This window comes from Tyto alba, unplaced genomic scaffold (genome assembly GCF_018691265.1).
Source record: "Tyto alba isolate M040663 unplaced genomic scaffold, T.alba_DEE_v4.0 Super-Scaffold_14, whole genome shotgun sequence".
Lineage (NCBI taxonomy): Eukaryota > Metazoa > Chordata > Aves > Strigiformes > Tytonidae > Tyto > Tyto alba.
Genome location: NW_024881276.1, coordinates 9,385,381 through 9,404,671, shown reverse-complemented (window position 1 = coordinate 9,404,671; position 19,291 = coordinate 9,385,381). Strand labels below are relative to the sequence as shown.

The following is a 19,291-nucleotide window of genomic DNA, read 5'->3' as shown; positions in this document are numbered from 1 at the left end:
AGAAAAATTGCTTTAGGGTTAAGGCCAGCTTTCACGAGAAAGTAGGTAGAGTTGAAAATACACTGTGTAAGAGGAAGGCCAGGAAAACTTTAAAATTCTTTTTAAAATTCTTTTTAAATAATGTTGGTATTTTTAGAAGTAGTAACAGAAAGAAAATAATTACTGCAGGTGACCAAAGAAATAAGCCAACATAAAAAGGGTGACTCATATATTAGGGAAAATATGTAAGACTGGTCAGAAAAGAAGGAATAATTTGCATCACCTGTGGATTTTGATGTGCTCAAAACAACTTTTTTGTCAGGAGGTTCCCTTAAATTAAAAACAAATGACTAAATGTTGAGATTTTTCTACTGCTAATTTACATTAGGGGCAGGAACAGAAGCAAAATTGTGTGTGAAGGTAAAGGTTTTTCTGTCCAGCTCCCTGTCTTGCTTTGCTGGGGTGAGCAAGACAACTCGGTGTAATGGTGCTAAGCCTGGGTGAGGTGGAGATCACAGCCGTGCGGGTCTGTCAGGAGATCAGACATCCGAGAGGGCAGAACACCTCACCCTCTGAGCTTCAATCGTCCCCCACTGCGGGGATGCCCTGGGCCAAACAGCCGTGTTAGAGCCTCCCCAGCTGTGGCAGCAAGAGGGAGGAGAAAAACCAGGATCCCTTGTCCCTGCGGGGTGCCTTCCTTCTCCTCTGGAAATCACCTTTCTTTCTTGAATCTCCAAAATGTGTGTGGGTGGGAGAGCAGTCTCCATCCCCTATGGCTCTTTGAAACTGTCTTCCCTGCAGAAAAAGGAACTTCTGCAGTTTTCTGCCTTCTCTTCGCCTTACTGCCATGAGCTCCTGGGAAGGGTGGAGGAAAATGTGTTAGTGGAAAATGAAGAGTAAAGCTGTGGTGCATGTTGTACAGCTTTTCTGAATCCTTAGCGTTTAGGCAGAGCAAAAATAGCCTTAAAGAGAAGCAAGCAGGCTTGAGTTCACGTCTGTGTCTTCAGCGGACTACACAATTATCTGACTTACAAACTCTGCAGTGCGATGGGTTAAGGAAGTGTCCTTTTGCTTCTGGAAAACGAGCCTGAGTAATTTGAACTTAGTGGTCAGTTATAAAATTGCCAAAGAATTAAGTTGCCTTCGTAGTCCGTGCTCATAAATGGCAGCGGCCAAGACATGCATGGGCGCTGCGTGTCAGAGCAGGGATAAATGAGCGGGGCTCTTCAGGAGCGTGAGCAGAGGCTTCTGCGACAAGCCTGAGCACTTGGCAGGCGAGGGAGCGGAGAAGGTGGTGACAGCGGGGGAATGCGGGGACGGCCGGTGGCCTCCGCAGGAGGGCACGGACAAGGCTGTTGCTTTGTGTTACCCTTTCACAGCAGTGAGCATTTCTCAAGAGACCCTATCTGCCTTTTTTGCTAAATATAGGACTGCCTTTGTCCTTCCCGGTCAGCAAGTGCGCTCTGTGGGCCATGGGTGCCAAAGCTGTCTGTGGACTCTATCCTTCCTTTTCCTCCTGCCCCTCTCGTGTATTCTGTGACCAGCTCTGTAATGTGCTTATGAAAGCTTTGCCACTCCTAATTCGCTTGCTGTCGTTCCCTGGTGTGGAGCTTGCTCCAGGGAGGGATTCGGGGCTCAGGTGGGATTCGCAGGCAGCAGGTGATGTTACTGATGGGTGGGAGTGTCTGTCAAACAATGCTCTGTTCAGCTTTACTTCTCCCCATCACCAGTAACTCAAATGAAAGTCAGAAAGCCATCCTGCAGAAGCTCTTGTTCTCTTAACGGGAGTTTGTACATCAAAGGACTGTGTTTCACGTTCACACGGGTATTTCTGAGCCACGTCCACACCAATCCTCTGGCCCCAAGTTCGGGAGAGCATCCTTCTGCAGGACGACTCTTGAGCACCTGCTTTCATTTGCAGATCTGTTTTTATGGCATCCTGGTTTCTAGAGTGAAAGGTGGGTTAATGTCCTGTGGGATGGGGGCTCCACTGAACAGCAGTACTGAAACCTGTGACCACATCACTTGCAGCTTAGTCAGACCTAAGGGCCTCTTCTGCAGAGAAACTTGATCCATATAAACCTGAATCTTCATGCAAAAGCTTAAGCTAATAGATCAGGTGAAGTTCAAATCAAGTCGGAAATCTCAAATGCATTCATTTAAAAATTAATATTTCTTTAAAATATTTATTCCAATTTATTGTTTCAGTAAAAAATGTCATCTTTACTGATGTAATTTTTTTCTTTTTGGTCCAAAAGTGACTGTCTTCAGCCACTGTATTTTTCCTGTTCTATGTTTATTCTTGAAGACATTCAGCTTCGTGGATCTTTTTTTTCCTCCCCTTTTCAGGCATTATTTTGTGAGCAAGCCTTTATAGAGGAGTTCAGCATGTGTAGACCTTTGCTAGTGGCATAGTGAGAATGCTAGTGACAGCACTGCATTTGTCTCTAAGGGACTCATTGATTACAGATGAGGTGCCCAACTCCTGTGAGATATAGGTACTTCAATATAAGAACTGGCAATCTGGCTGAGATGAAGAGGATCCCTAACACCATAATGCTGTTTTCTGTGGTAGGCAGGAATGATGATTAAAGAAAGTATAGAAGACAGTAGAAAACTTAAGAAGTAAGTATAAGAAGATACAAGGTATGTTTACACATTCTTCATGGTTAGTGACGTAGGATCTTCTTGAGCTAGACAATAATCTGAGCGTTTTTGTTTAATAGACACTGATGGGTGGGAGCTTGTCTATTTGGTTTTCAAAGCCATTTTCACTTCTGGCTCTCACAGTCATGACAGTGGATTCCACAATGGAGTTCTGTATGGCACAGAAAAATACTTGCTAATGCTCATAGGGCCCGTCCTTTTGTAGAAAGGGAGAACAACAGCTAATGTAACCTCTTTTAGAAGTAACAAACCCTGAATATGCAGGGGTTTAGGAGAGTGAGCGCGCAGTTGCACAAAATGTTTAGTTACTCCAGTTTAATTGCAGGCGGCTTTTGAAAGGCAACTCATAATCATCCATTCCTCCCACTTCCCCTGCACCAGGTATAGCAGCTGAGCAACCTCAGGGGGAATTGATCTGACAGAAGATTAATCCACCAGAAGACTATTAATTTTCCTCCAAAGTAGCAGCCTTAGGACACAGCCACCAAGCCAGGAGCATGTGGACAGACATGAGGAAAGCAGAGGGATGCAGGACCACTCCTGTGGTGGCAGCCCACCGCTGGATGGGTTAAACCCATCGTGAGTCTGCACAGGGTCTCAGTGGCAGGAGTGTTTGAGAAGTGTATGGCAGCATATACTGTTTGTCTAATTTATCATATAGACACCATAGCGTTTTCAGGGCTTTCTCATTAAGTGAGAAACTTCTTTGGTTTTTTGTAGTCCACTAAGACAAGTTCCACTTTCAGTGACATGGGCACAACAGCCACCTAAGTTTGAACAGAACGTAGTTTACTAACTGCAAATAGAACAAAAGGCTTGTTCCTCTTGTGCTGGAGTAGAAGGAGCCTCATAAATGTAGTTCTCCAATCTGTCTCCCTGACCTCACTTGGAAAAAAAATCCCACCAACTATGCTACAAATGGTAGCTACAAGTTTTCCTCCTCTCTATTATTGCTCTTCAGATCTTAAATCAAGATTTTCCATTACAACACGAGGCATTAATGTACTGCTGTTCTGTATAATGCGCAGTGCTTATCCGCATATTGGCAGTGCCTTTATGTTCCAGTGCTGGAGGGAAGAAGGAAGAATTTACTTGCAGATGAAGCAACAGACACTGTCAAGTTCACTTAGGTATTTGGATTTAACTTCTGAATTTAAATCAAAAGAGCATTGATTCACTTAATTTCTTTTCCTTTGTATATATCCCATATTATTTAATTACAGTAATACCAATTTTGCCATAAAGGTATTGCTCATTTAATAATATTCAACTGAAAATAAATGTGACATTTAAAACATTAAAAGGTCCTGAGTCAGCTAAAAAAAGCCACAAAGCTCAGACCTTAAAGGACTGGCAGGTTCTAACAGGGATTTATTTTTTCTATCTATTTACAAAATTTAGTCTGATTTTTTAAAACTGAGGGAGGGGAACATCTGAGTCTCCCTTCCCCCGCTTAAAAAGTCTGCAAAGCTTTGTTAAGAGAATAAACAGGTAAGTCTCCAAGTAATGCATGAGTTCCAGACACAGAAAGCTCTCCTCGCTTCTGCTGGGAGTCCCCCCACATGTGTTTTGGTTGGATTCCCACAGAAAATGGTAGAGTACAGGTCTGTGTGTCATGACAGCCCTTGAGCTGCAGAACTGCCACGTTCTTCTTAGCCTCCCTCAAGTGGGCACCACGGTTTGTGCTCTGGTACCTCCTGCAGCATTTGTGGTGCTGCACTTGTAGGGGGATTACACACTGCACTGTGCAAAGTGAAACACTCTGCTTGTTGGATGGTATTTTGGAGGTGAATCCAGAGGAACTGGTAAAAGGTCCCGACAGAGGGACATGGAAGGTTTTCCTCTGTGAAGTTCTGCCATGGCTTTCTGTCCAGTTGAAATAATATGCCTGAGAGATGGCTTCTCCACCTGAGACCCTTAGCTGGACCTGAGGCCATCCTGGAGGTAGCAGGTACAGCTTTGATCTAGCAGATATACCACCCAGAGGTGCAGAGCTTTCTCTGCCTTTGGTTCAGGAGCAGTCTTTCACAAAAGAGCAAGAAGAATCCTATAGTTACCATTTTCAGGTAGGGAAATCCCATTTCACTGTGGGATTTGCCACAGTGCCTTAAGGCTTCTTAAAGAATCACAGGTAAAAAAATCAAGTTAGACTTAGATTTAGACAAACATCTAAGGATGTACAGAGCTTTGAAAATATGAAATAGGTAGTCTTTGGACTACAAACATACTGAAAGCTGTGCGAGTAGTTAACTGCTACCTTGAATCATGGCCATTGTCAGCAGCCTGTGAATAAATAAAAAGTAAGAGGGAGATTTGTATTGCACTTTGGACGTTTCACAATGGTTTTGAATTAAAGTACCACATTACCCAGAGCATTCATTCACAATTCATTAGGGTAACTACAGCAGTCTAAAGATCACCCCATTTATCGGAATAATCTGAGTGGTAGACAGGCATATACAGGCATTGTCTTCTGGATCCTTCTAGGCTGATGGAACAGGTCACTGCAACCATCTGTTCACCACTGTACCATGCTGGTAGGTCTCAGAAGTACCAACAGCCCAAGATGTGCGAAAGCTGGCTGCTTTATGGCTCAAGCAAGACAATAAATCCATCAAATCTTCTCCAGCTATCAGTGTAAACCATTCAAGCAAGCCAAGATGCTTTTGCTTAAAATGAAATAAGGAGCAGCGTAAAAATTTTTCTCTCTGTGGACCCATGGGATCAGTAATTTCTCTTACGACACTGATGATTCACCCAGGATCACAAGAAAATTTCTGGTGATGGTAGAGCTGGGAGCCTGAGTGAGCAGAAGAGTCTGTTACGGGCAGTTTTCAGCCATGACTTTGTTTCGTGTCTGTTGTTGAAGTGTTCATCTGTAGAACAACACCAGACCTGGGCACGATCAGCAGCAAAATGCTGCTGCCTGCCTTCTCAAAAGTACCAGCAAAAAGTAAAAACCTGTCTTTTCCATCTCAGACAACCTGCCTGGGTCTCTCCTCACATGAACATTGCTCTCCTTTTCTTTGGAGTCTCTTGTGGGCTTGTAGAGAATCTCTCCAATCCCTCGTGGGACAGTTCAAGGGCCATAATTTCATCATAAGGCAAACAGCGAAGTCGTGCTGGCACAGGAACTGATCCACATCCTTGTCTGTGAGTAGATCTAAGCCAACAGGGATTGCTCAGGCAACATCACTGGGCCCACTGGGTCCCCAGCAGTGGGTACAATTTAGTGCCATCTCAGAGAGGAGCAGAGGGAGCTCCTCGCCATCGTGCCTTCATCTCTGAGAGCTGCTCCAACAGGCGTTGGACCCTGCTCCAAAAGGCCCTCGACTTCTGGGCACTGGTCACATGAAGGCTCTTGGTCACATGAAGGTGTCCGTTTGCAGCTTATGATCGAGAAGTTTGGTCATCCCAGTTGTATTGCCGTATCCATTTCTTCATTCTTTATTTGCTAACACTACCTTTTCTCACATTCTCTGTAACAGAAAGATATAGCAAATTTAGTAAAAAACCCTTTACCTATAGTGAGTATACTATCTCATAATTTAGTGGAAAAAAAACCTGAATTGCTTTGCAAATTTCAGCTTAGTAACAGTGGTGGGTGGAGAGATGTTACAGATGAAAACAGGGGGAGGGACATTTTTCCATCTTGCTGCCAGGCACATGTATATCTAAAGGAGAAGCTACAGATCCTTTGATTCCTGACTTTGAATACTTCAGTCTGAGTTTTATGGGTGAACTTTTATGTGACAGTTCATTGAAAGATCATCATTACACAGAGATCTTAAATAAGAGATATTGCTTGGGCTATCAAGTTTACAAATTGCTGCTTTATGTACACTGAAAGTTAGGGAATGCTGTTATTACAGAGTGATATTCTTATAAAGCCGTTATAGATGGCCATAACAATTTTAAATTGAAAAGGAAATAAAGCATATCAGTTTCATCCCTGTAATTGCATCCACATCAGGACCTCAGTTACACGAGTAAAAACTTACACTTCTAAATTGAAATTGCAATACACATCCAACTTTCTATGAGATTTGAGTTAAAGTAGACATGTAGGAAAGGCAAGGCATGAGTGTTGCTGGTTGGGAAGGAGAAAGAAATACCTGAAACCCCTCTTTCCTTTTCTCCATCTAGCCGTTTCTAGCTCAGAGACCAGAGCATCAGACTGTGAAGCAGAGTGGTAAAAGAAATGAAAGAGTTAAAAGTGAGTTTGAGAGAAGAAGGAGCAGTGTAGATCTGTGAAAGGAAAATACTTCCCAAAATGGATCAAAAAAACAAATACAAAATGTACTGAATGAACTTTTGGTTTTGCTTCAGATTAACTTAAATTTTTTAGAAGAGAAAAAAACACTTTCTCTAACAACACAAACCCTGTGTATATTTACCTGAGGCTTATAAAAATAGCTCATATGACAAGTCTGGCTCCATAAACTCCGCCTAAGAAGCCTGGATCAGCAAAATTCAATCTGGAAGCTGTCTATAAATTTATGAAACCTGTCTGAGGTTTCTAAGTTAACTAATAAAGTCATCTTTTGTTTGAAAAAATTTATAACAGTTTTATAAATGAATACTGAAGTCCATGGAAATCAATTTTCAGCATTCATTGCCTTGGCTAACTTTTGTTTCAATTACACCGATGAAGAAATGCTAACTCAAGACCAGACCCATAAAGTGTAAATATGTTTAATTATTTTTTTTTATATCTTTTTGTCTTTTTTACTCACTGGAGACTTTCAGCAGTTTCATGCTTCAAATAAATCTTAAGGAAGAAGTTAAAGCAAGCAGTCAGCTGCTCTAAGGCCGATCAAATAGTGTTTTTCTGCATGTTTTTACTAACAGATGAACAGGCAATCTCATTTATAGAGCATACTACATGTTGACAGAGCGCATTACTTCATTTTGCCGTATTGGCAATTTGAGATCTTAACAAAACAATGCTGAGGTCGCTCTCATTCTGTATTGCCATCCTTGGAATGTGGCTTGGGTTTTCATTAACTCTGTCACTACAAGGTGCCGCAGATGGAGGCAGATTTTATAGTGGGGGGAGTAATAAACATTGGAGACCAGAAAGTTGTAAACAGCTTAAATTCTTTGCCTGGTATGGATGAATTCCTTTGCCTTAACGCTCTCTGGTGTTCTCAGTATCTTGTAGACACTTGGTCTAATTGGAGGTGAATGGGTGGATGGCTTGCAAGGGCTCTGATACCTCCCAGCTGTTCTGTGGGGAGAAATGGTCTCAAGCTTCTGCAGCCAGGGAATATAAGCTTCAATATAAACAGTAAAATATTGGAGATTCAGCCCAGCGCTTGGCTTGAAGCATTCTGGCTCCGCTTAAGAGCACAAATCGTGTACAGGACCACTTCCAAGATTTCCCTTCAACTTTTCAGTCAAGGGAGAAGGACAAAAAGGGGGAAAAAAGAGCATGGCTCTGCCTCACTGCTTCATTATTCCCACTTTCCCCTATGCTGGCTTCATTGAAATCACTGGTATTATCTTGGTTTCAAACTAGAGTAAAACTGCAGTGAAGCTTTCCAAGGCCTTTTCGTGCATTTTTGTGAGTCTTACCAGGACAGTTAAAGCAATACAAGTCACTTGAGAAGAATTTAACTACAAAGGAACTGGGCGTCCTCATTGCAGAAGGAGAGCAGGCTCACTGAGGATTCTTCAGGAATAGCTGTAGTTCTTTCAATTCATGGTTTACCTTTTCCCAAAACAATTGCCTGAGAATAGGCCAGCATTTTATACAACCCAGCCTTTCCCAAGCTATTTTGCCCAGGGGGATCTTCCCCTCCCAGATTAGCATAAGTGTCATTGCTCAGTGCTGAGGCTACACCACCCCTGGATCCCTGGATCTGGAAGGCTACGAGCTATGCCCTACTTTCACCTGCCTCCAATCCCTGCAAAGGGAATAGCCCCAGTTTGGGATATACCGGAATAACCGCACCCAAGCCATGAGGGATTCGGTACAGTTAGATCAGTTAAGGATCCTGCAGCTTAAAACAATACAGCTCTGCAAGCAGAGAAACTACTTGGATGACAGTGCATGTCTTAGATGAATTGTGCTTTCATGTTCCTGTTACTTTTTAAAAATCACTTTCTCAACAGTGCTTACACTCTGGGCTCCAGTTTCCAGGTAACAGGGAGCACCAGGCACCCAAGCGCTGGGTGATTTGGCCTTTCGATGAATGCAGCTGGGAAGCAGTTGTGAGCACTAACATCATATTATAACCCTTCAGTTAAATGCAGCTCTTTTGGCATGAGGACCGGTTTGTGAAAGTGAGATGCCATCTTTACAGCACAGCAGCCACGTCTGGTGCAATTGCCATCATAACTGCTGCAGGGGAGAACAAAAGCGCAGTAATACACCTTTTGCTGTATGTTTACTGCGCTGTGTTTTCAGCAGTGTGCACTGCTCAGTACTGAGTTAGTCCATGAATCCTCTTGGGTAAGGTAGTGATCCCTTTTGCCTGGACATAGTAGACAGGCTTTCTTGCAAATCCCTTCCCCAAGCTCCAACCTACATGCGTTTTGGTTTATATTTTGAGAACACATGACCGTTGAAACAGGCTGTCTAGCCAGCTGGACAAAAGGTATTTAAAGCAGACATTCTTTCCTTTGGGTAGCACAACTTGTTGTAGGGCTCTGTACACAGACATGCCTGCAGTGGCAGCTTCTACGGGTGGGCTTGCATCATCAGCATACTCATCTGGGTCTGGAAATGTATTCAGCAGATCAAACATGGCATCTGCTTTAGACTGACATGTCCCAAACTCTTTCCACTCTATTGTCTGTATAGAGTAGGTCTTCAGTGACTGTAATGAGGACCAAGGCACCTAATTCATGCATAGACACTGACAGGTAGCTGTCTGAATCTGAAGATGAATCCCACCTGGAACACTTGGACGTGGTTGTTGGCAGTGTTTCACCCTACCTACTTTACAGTGTTTTCAGGTTTAGGGTAAGAGTCATCCAGAGTGTTTAAGATTCTGCGTTTCCTCATCTCTACTTTGAGTGCTGAAGTCAGTTCCCTCATATGCTCTCTCACTTGTCGTGTCAGGTCAGGGGAACTGTTATGCCTGAATCATTAGGTGATTGAAGTTTCTTACTAGAAAACAAATATGCTTTGATGCTTCTGCAGCTTTGAGGTGAAAAAAACCAATGGATTTATAGCCAGGGAAAATGATGCTCAAAGAAAACTCATTACTGCTTGAAACCCTCAGAATGCCATACAGTGAAATTATAACCATACACTGAAATTGTAACCATACCTGTTCTTCGAGCAAAAACAGACCGTGAATGTAAATTGCTGTAGTACACTGTTAACTGTCATTGTTAACTCAGTGGACAGCCATATATACAAGTGTAAAATACCTCCTAAGGAACTCAGTGTGTGAGGTTATTGCATGTGATTCCATTTTATAAAAACAAAAGAAGAAACGTTTCAAAAGCCATTAATCACAGTAATGACTATAAATCTGCTGCAGTGGAAAAAGCCAATTTGCTGGCCTTCAAATATTTCATTTGCAACTCCTTGAATCCACTTCTAATCAAGCCAGGAAAACTGTCGCTGCAGGGGATAGCCCAAGCAGGCTGCATGGAGACTCTGAGTTTACCACTGAGAAAATCCTCCTGGGATTGACTCAGAGACCCAGGACTGACTCAGAGCATGTGTCTTGGGTTAAATCCATCCAGTGATCCAAACCAAGATCCAGTGATCCTGAGAATTCTGGGTTCCCATTTCTAATGAGGGCTCGCTAGCACCAAGACCTCAGGGTGTCGCAGGGTTGTGGCAAATCCTAATTCCATAGTAATTCCCAGGCTGGCTTTCTGGCTTCCCAGGCTCCCTGCCCTGGAGCTGAGAGGTACTGGGATGCCTCCCCAGGGCTGTTACTCCGAGGGCAGTTTGAACAAGATCTGCCCCAAGGGCTCAGAGAAAAAGGGGAATTTTTGTCAGGCTCATTGCTAACCAAGCAGACTACTTCATGGTTTGTCTTTTTCTGGCTTAAAAAAAAAAAACAACAAAAAAAACACAACCAAAAAACGTATAAGAATTTACAGCTCACAAGAAGTTTTAAAATGTTGGCTTTAGACTCAGTCGGATGAAAGTCAAATTTTGAAAAGCAAAGTTCCTTCTCGACTGGAACACCAGCTTTTCAACCAGCTGCAGTGAATACTTTTGAATAAGATGACCATGACTCTTAATTTACAGTTGAAATACAGAACAGAAAAACACAAGGTCCATCTGCTTACACGATCCCTAAATTATTGACAACTACACAAAACATGATGTTTGCAACCACTTGACATATAGCCTGAAACGTATTAAACAATGGCTTCATTTGAAGAGGTTTGCTAACACTATGAATATTATTATTGTTGGTCACAAGAGGCTTGGTCTTATTCCAGTCTTGAAAAAATTACTTTTACACTGCAAAACTGGTTTATGAATTACAACATTAAATTAAAATGTACAGTAGTCACATTACTTCTTGGGAGGTTTTATTGTGTAGTTACTACTCTGCACACTGAATGGATTTTAACAGTTCTGTACTATCCACAAAGCAATTTTGAATGAACTTGAGGTTTGTGAAAGAGCCCTTCCCCCTCCTAAAGTCTTGTCAAATATCCAGATGGTAAATCTAGATAGAAGCCCATGCTTCTATCCCTTGTTGATAAGCTTTCCTCTTTCTAGTCAGAGTGAGCAAATCATGTATCTGTAGCTGATTTGTTTCAAGTTAGTGTTTTTTGAATTTTCTTTATATAGCTGCAATTTCTGTAAAAGTCATATGTACTGAAAGAAAATTGTGCTATTCTCCAGTTCTTGGAAGACATTTTAGGGAGAAGGATAATTGCTAGTGAGAGCTCAGCCCAGTAATGCAGTTTACAGTGAATGAGTTGCACGTAGATAAGCAAGGAAGGAAATACATGGAGATCTACCCACTTTCAGGAGCTAGAAAAATCTTCCAGTGAATCGTTGTTTTTCCAGATGTGTATCATTTACAGAGATGAGACTTCACTGAGATTTCTGGCTTGCATGCTTAAGCCCCTTAAGCTGCTTTGAAACGCTAAACCTAGAAGTCACATTTGCTTCCATTTTTTTTTCCTTCTTTTTCCCCCCTTCATTTTTTCCCCTTATTGCTCTCTGCCTTTTTAGCTTGTCCTGTCAGCAGGGAAAATGGAACATTAAAAAAAAAAAAAAATTAGGCCTGAAACTGTCACTTATTTTCACACAAAGCAGTGAGTGGTCCTATTTATTTAAATTGCAGTCTTTGAGGAGAGGTAAAGATGGCAGGATAACTGGTGGTTTCTTCTGCAGCTTTAAAACCCGAATGAATTCTAGTGACCAACAGGGTAAATGCTAATTTTTGTTGAAGAACTATTTTATGATATGTGATAGGGTCATATTTTTGATTTACATGTTAGTAGTTTGGAGTTTTAGTTTAAAGGTATTCTGGTGAATTTTCATTGATGCAGGAGATAGAGACCAATGTACAAACATAAGGAATGTGAAGTAATTTAACCTTCTTCTAAAATACAAGTCTTTTAGATTAACTTTCTTTGCCAAGGTGCTGGTAGTGCAGTAATGTGCACAGTCACATACAGAATATCACCGGCTTATAAATTATACAGTATATATACAGTGGCCTGTAAATTAAGCGGCGTAGTGATTTATTGGATGAAAAAATCATGAATGTGGTAACTAGAATTAAATACCCAAGGGAAATTCTGGTGACACACCCAGGCTAACACACTTTTGTAAGGGAAGAGATTTCACTTGTGATTGCTGCTGTGAGTTGTCCATTTCTGCTGGGGAGTGCTTACCAGAAGAGCTGGTTTTGGCCCCTGGGCATGTTGTCTGGAGCCTCGCCTTCCCCTGGGGCTACTCCTGAATTGATGCTGCTCCTTCCCAGGTGATGCCCCAGCAGGCAGCTCCAGCAGCTCCAGCAGCTCGGGCTGACCACGGGTCGAGGGCCCAGGGGAAGAGCAGAGGGGAGGGTCCTCCTCTAGATGCCTACCGATGCCATTCCTAAGAAAAACTGCCCCTCCTGCCCCTCCGCACAGCACAGTTCAGAGGTTTGAGTTAGCAATCTGGAGTCCGGTTTGCCCTCCTGGGCTTCACCGTTGGGCAGTGCGGGAGCGAGACACGGGTGTGCCGAGGGGGCAGTTCCTCTCAGCTCGCACCGCCTGGTGCAAGCACAAGATGGGTGTTTGCATCTGGGGAACACAGGCTGCTTTCTATCTGCTACCGAGGAATAAAGTGCTATCTTCCCCTCCACCAGTATGAGCAAGGCTTGGGCAGCTGTGCTCCTTGAGAGCTGTAACAGTGTCATGCTCTTCTAGTGTGTTAGATCGTGTATGAAGGGGTTTCAGACATCTAGGAAATTACAGCGATCGAGTTCTTTCTAAATAGGATTTCTTTTGTCTAAGACGATTTATGTCACTGTTGTGAAGAAGCATCTCCGTGAGTGAGATGGAACTTCATTCTTCATGGGCACTAAGTACAATTTCCCCTGGTTCTGTTACAAGCTGGTGAGAAACTATCAACATATTTTGATAGGTAGCAAATAAATAATTAAAAAAAAAAAGTTGTTAGTTCTGAACAAAGGATTTTTGCAGTGTATTATCCCTAAATTCTGATGCCTTAGTTTCTAGTTTTTATTTTATTATGCATTTAATTTACTTGTCTGTCATCTTTCCTCTCTCTTCTTGTTGGGAAATAGACTTAAACTGTAACTTGTAATGACCGAATGAACATTTGGCCAGAATAAGAAAAGTGCTAATTTCCCGAGGAAGAAGTGTGCTTCCAGTATCACTCCTGGCCCTGGTTCAGCAGCCACAGAGGCAAGTCTTTTCCAGATTTGGAGTTAGCTCTGTGTGGAAGCTGCATTCATGTGCTGTTAGAGAGGTCAAACAAAACAGGACCTTCATGCTTCCTTTAAGCTTTTTCACCTGAAGATGTTGACTGTTTTTTTCACCCAATAAGTACGGTAGGTAGCTGCTGTGTTCCAGAATGAAAAGAATCAAGACACTGAGACTATTAAGGACTCTTCTGAAAGTCAAAGTGAGATTCAAAGGCCGATCCCATAGCTCGGCTCCCAGGTGGGCTTCCCTCACTTAGCTGCAGGTGCCTGTAGGGCAGACGTCTGAACTAATTGTCCTGGACTCCCACTGGAGTGAAGCAGGCACTTCAGTTTATGTGACCTATTTTAGATGTCGACTTGGAGTGACATAAATTGTCCACCAGGTGTGTCTGTTTCTTCCCGTGGACTAGGGGAGCCTAGAGTGATAAGCTGAAATGTAGGTTGTAGACGTCTACATATAGGTGAGACAAATCCTTTACTGCTGTAAGGACCAAGCTGTCTTCCCTCCCATAACAGGGTGGATTCGGAAACTTTTTCCTACCTCATCCGATGTGAGATCAGGCAGCTTGAATCGCTAGTTCCAGGAGTCCTGTCAGAGAAGTAGAGAACTCACTTCTCCCCAGTTTCTTAACTGTGTGCTCTCGGCAACTGTATAGCTAGTTTTCTTTGTTTAAGAGCAGTTAGTGTTGAGAAAGCACTTGGTTCGTAGAATAATATTGAAAAAACAAAACCTGGCTTCATTAATGATCAGCACAGTAAAATTCAGTTGCCTACTCATTTCCCAGATGCTGTGTTGGAAGCAACTAAATTTTAGCTGAAACGTTCTTCATTCCTCTTTGCTGTTGTCAACAACAAATGATAAATAGGAGAGAAGGAGTGAAGGTTTTACTGCAGTTTACATTTGCAGGTGTAAAGCATGCATTACAGCCCCTTAAAGCAGTGTAAGGAACAACCACAATGTGAATCATGGAAAGTATTAAAAAAAAAAAAAATGCAAGGAAGCTGTACCTCATACAGTAGAAATGATTTAAAAATAATTACTGAAAAATTTCCAGTTTATATTGGTTTTTTCTTGATTGAGTAGCCTTGGAGTGAAAATGGAGAAAATTAACTGTTATGCTTTGTATCACCTGTTAAGAGACACTGATCTGGAAGGTTTACACTTCCCAAAGTGTGCTGCTTGCATTCCTTGGTTACCCATGGTCGGGTAAATAAAGGAGGAAGGAAATTTGGAAGGAACACCAGGGAGGAATCATAAATGAATGTGAAGAAGGAAGGAATGCAAAAGGGGAAAAGGTGGTCAGAACTGCCTTGAAAGATCTGTATGTTAATCCTAGTTGCTAAGGGGTTTAAAAGGGGGATGGCTGATTACAAGCAACTGAGAAGTACAGCTCAGTCAATTGCTGCTCATTGCAGACCAGGGGCATGCTCCAAATCCTGTGCAATTTGAAGTGAGACAGACTCTTTGGCCACCATAAATACAGTATAAGTGAGCTTTCTAGTCATAGCCACAATAACTTGCTTTTAAAATCCAGCAGGCTTTTCTTTTAAGGGATGACCTTTGAAAACACCTTCTGTAATTAGCAATTAGTTTTAAATTTTGTTACTAGGTACACAAAAATCTTGAACTGTGCTATGAAATTTCTGCTAGCTGCAACTTACCAAATCCTTTAAGATTTTATAAATGAAAAGACTTAAAAAATATCTTCTCCCTATTTTTCATATTGTGTGGACAGAAAAAACCCACACCTAATAAACCTGCATTTTTCTGGGTTGACATCCCCCCACCCTGTAAGTTTTTGCCCATAACTCTTTCCTTGTCATCGTACAAAGTTCGGATACATTCTCCTGCTTGCATATTCTTTATTTTTAATCTTAGCTGCACCAGTGTAAGAACCTGTCACTTCTGAAAACGTACTTCCATGCACATTCCTCATCTGCCCCCCGGTACCTGCTCCCAAGGAGACAACCTCCCGCTTTGATTTGTGCCAGCTCTGGCACTCCTCCCTCGGAGAGCTGATTCAGCCTGCTAAATGGGAAGCAAACTGCGTGCTCCCTTTGCTGTATGGGTTTGTGACAAGCACGGAGGCAGAGGGAAGGGAGGCGGTGGCAGCGTGCGGCTGGGAGTGGGGGGATGAAAAGGGTTACGGGAGCTGGACTCTCCTTCCTGGGGGCAATGAATTGCTAGGTCAGATGAGTTCGACCTGCAAAACCTCACCTTTCCTTCTTCCCCTCTCTGGCTTCTCCCTCTGGGGCATTCTTCACCTTCCTGGCTTTATGGTTTTCTCCCTTTTCCTAAAATACTCTGTTTCCTCCAAGTTTCACATCTCTCCTTTTACTAGTCTTTTTCTTCTGTACCTTCCAGTTGGGGGTTTCAGGTCTCCTCTATACTGTTTTGTTTTTTTTTTTTTTTTTTTTTTTTTTTCTCGGGGGTATTTATTGAAACATACCCCCCATATTTTAATCCTAGACTTTTCTGGTGTTTAGCATTTCCTTTTCCATTGATTGTTTTCAGAAGATACGGCTAAAAAGAAGGTGGTGATGCTAGCTTTAGGGTAGATATACTGTATGTCTCTTTCCAATCTTGTTCACCTGCTTGCTGTTGCTTTCTGTGGTCAAATGCTATACCTGCAGAGCAGAGGCAAAACAATGCTTGGAGTCAGAGCATATGCAGAGTTCTCAGGCTGAAACCATCTCCTCGAGATAAATAAAAAACAGAACTCCAGAAGGGAAAACCAGGCACTCAGAAATTTTTTTTTTAAACTTTTCTTTTTTTTTTTTTCTTTTTTCTTTTGTTTTGCATGCCTGTTTGGAATTTCTGATGATTTGAAATGTTTGATATGTAAAATTTCTTTCTGTTGGGTACTGCTTTCCAATACATGCTCTGCAACTGCTCAAATATCTACCCTGCCTCGTTTTCCAGGAAGGGGAGTAGCACAGATTGTTCAACCGAGAGACAAAAATGGACTTTATGGGTAAATGCAGATATTGTATTCTTTGTCCAACCCAAGTTAACTGAAAATTACCTCCCTCTCCATGGGAACTCTTAAAGATGATTTCGTCTGCAATAGAAATTAAGATCCATGGAAGGTCCATAACTGGAAACTTGTTGAGTACAGTACATCATCATCATAGCATATAAAAACTGTGGCTCAACTGATTTATCTTTCCAGCATGTATTTTGAGTTATTTTACAAATTTTTTCCCAAAATACCTTTTTTTTTTTTTTTTTTTTTTTTTTTTTTTTTTCCCCCTTACCCTGGAGGAACTATGTTACTTTTGTTTATAGATAATTCAACGCACTGGATTTGACTAGGTTTGCCTAGATTGTAGGTCAGAAACAGTAAAACTCATTCATTTCATACACATCATGCCTCACTAGAATAAGGCCACTTCCTCGGAGAACAGAGAGTAACTGGCGGAGTTACTCTTCTAACAAAGATTTGTGCAAAGCATTGAAAAAGGGTTAAAAAGATGGAAGAGGGCTCGGGAAATCATCTACCCTGTCCCTAGCCTCACTCTGCTGAGGTCATGCCTCACTGAGGGAGGTTTATATATTTTTAAACACTTCCATTGATGGAGATGCCAGTGTCCCTCTGCAAGTCACACAGAAATCACTACTAATTATAACACAGCAGAGTGCAGTTTTCCTTCAGAATTTGTTTCGTCTTCTACGGTTTGTGTAAATACGCATTCATAAAATAACGAATAGGCCGCGAAAGAGGGTTTCATTTTTCAAAGCCTACGTGTTCAGGAGTCGTCAGCCAGTCCTCCCAAATCCCGCATGATAAAAACACGAATTAGAAAGTTAGTTTTATTTGTCCCCTCTCTCCTTAACCTTCAGGTCCTGGCTTGCAGGTGCTGCGAGGGGCCGGCCGGGCGCTTTGCCCGAGGGGGGGGTGGGGGGGTGGGGGGGTGGGTGAGGGACGGGACCGCTGCAGCCGCCGCTCCCGGGGGGCTGGGGGGGGGGGGGCAGCGGCTCCAGGGAGCCGCGGGGCCGGTGCGAGCCGGGCCCGGAGCCGCCGGAGGGTTCCCGCTCCGCGGGTCGTTCCGCAGGTGCGGCCGAGGCGGGGGGAGCCGGGCGGGGAGCCCGGCCACGCCGCGGGGGAGGCCCCGGCGCTGGGCGGGAGGACTGAAACCGCCGCCCCTCCGGCGGCGTGGGGGGAGCGGCGGCGGTGCCTCCCCCTCCTCCTCCTCCTCCTCCTGCTCCTGCTGCCGCCCGGCTCCGCCGAGGGGCTGCCGGCTCCCGCGGCGGGGTGGAGGCAGGAGTTGCGAGGAGGGGAGCCGGGGGGGGGAGCCCCGGCCCGTCCGCCGCCGCCCCGCCCGCCCGCGCCCATGGGGGACTCGGTGTTCAGCGAGAAGCCGGCGCTGCGCCCCGCGGTGAGCGCCGGGGCGGGAAGGGGCTGCGTGGGGCTGGGGGTCGCGGGGGGTGGGGTGGGGTGGGGGACGGTGCGCCCACGTCTGCCGGAGGGGGGGGTGTGTGTGTGTCCGTCTGTCCGTCCGGAAGCCGCCCCGCGGGTGAGCGGTGGGGCGGGAGGAGGGGGGCGCTGGTGGCCGTCCTGCCCCGGCGGGGACCCCGCAGCCTCGGCGCCCAGCCTGGGGGCTTCGCTCCGCTTTCCCTATGCGGGCGTTTCGCTCTGTGCTGGAGGTGACACGACAAAACGTAGAGGTGTTTAAAACGTTAATAACAAAAAAAAAAAAAAAAAAAATTTAAAAAAAAAAAAGAGCGCGGGGAGGTCCCAGCCGCGGGGAAGCTGGGCTGCAGCCCCGCACAAGCCGGCCCGGTGCAGCCTCCCCCCGGGAGGCGGGTGGGGGAGCAGGGGTGCTCCTGCGTTGGGGGGAGCCCCGAGAGCCCGGTCCCAGCCCGCTCCCCGCTCCCCCGGCCCCTGCCTCGCCGGCGGGGCGAGCCCCCGGCACCAGAAGTGCTCTCGGTAACTGGTTCCGGCACCGCTCCCGCAGCGTTTGAGATAATAACACCATATTTAATTATTTCCTTCACGAGAGGTTGTGCTGCTGAGAAGCCACTTCCTTTCTACCAGCCTTATTAGGAGCATTTTCTCGGTTGCTCGGGCAGGAAAAAAAAAAAAAAAAGGCAAAAAAAAAAAAAGCTGCATGAAAGCAACCAGCTGCCTCCTCTCCTGAAGTCATAAATAAATGCTAGCACGAGTAATAGCATGCGAAGTCTGATGCTGCTCTCGTTTACACTCATGTAAATAATGAATAATTTTATTGCTGTTGATGAAGTTATGTGGGAATTGTCAGAGCAGGCTTGTTTTTTTTCTGGTCCCGGTGAGTTACAGCTGCTAGCACTGCAAGGCTGGGTTGATCAGTGTGTTACTTATGGGATACACTGCGATGTGCTCTTCTCACCCGGTTCACTTTGATTCCTGTAGTGTTGGCCATGAAGTTAAGTTTCTTTTTATGCCTGTTTTTTTAAGTCTTACGTGAACAGTTAAGCGTAGAAGAAGTTGTTTGGGATTTTATTTTTTCTGTCAAGAGGGGTAATGTCTGTCTCTGTAAATACTCCTATACCCACTCCAGTGGGTAGGTATTAGTGCATTCAGCTGTTGTAGTAGTTACTACAGCTTTTAGAGGTAATGGCATGTTGGCTCTACTGTTATATGGAAGCAAAACCAGTTTGTATCAGCCATGAGTGATTTCACTGGGAAACTAGTTATCATGCATCAAATGAATTGGAACCTCTTCTTTTAATAGGGTAATTGTCCCAGTCATATTTAGACACATAGGAGAGCAGTGACAGTCACGTCACA

General features: G+C 44.0%; 1 protein-coding gene across 2 annotated transcripts in view; it reads left to right on the top strand.

Moving 5' to 3' along the window:
* The window catches only part of ARHGAP6 (Rho GTPase activating protein 6), a 340,774-nt gene that overhangs the window by 151,271 nt on the left and 170,212 nt on the right, over positions 1–19,291 (top strand). Inside the window, exon 1 of one of the 2 annotated variants that reach the window (XM_042788564.1) lies at positions 17,593–17,900. The exons of the other annotated variant lie outside the window; for it this stretch is intronic. Within the exon in view, the coding sequence (XP_042644498.1) occupies positions 17,856–17,900 (45 nt within the window). The 5' untranslated portion in view covers positions 17,593–17,855. Of the gene's footprint in view, positions 1–17,592; positions 17,901–19,291 lie in introns of those variants that run through there. 2 annotated transcript variants of the gene reach the window in all.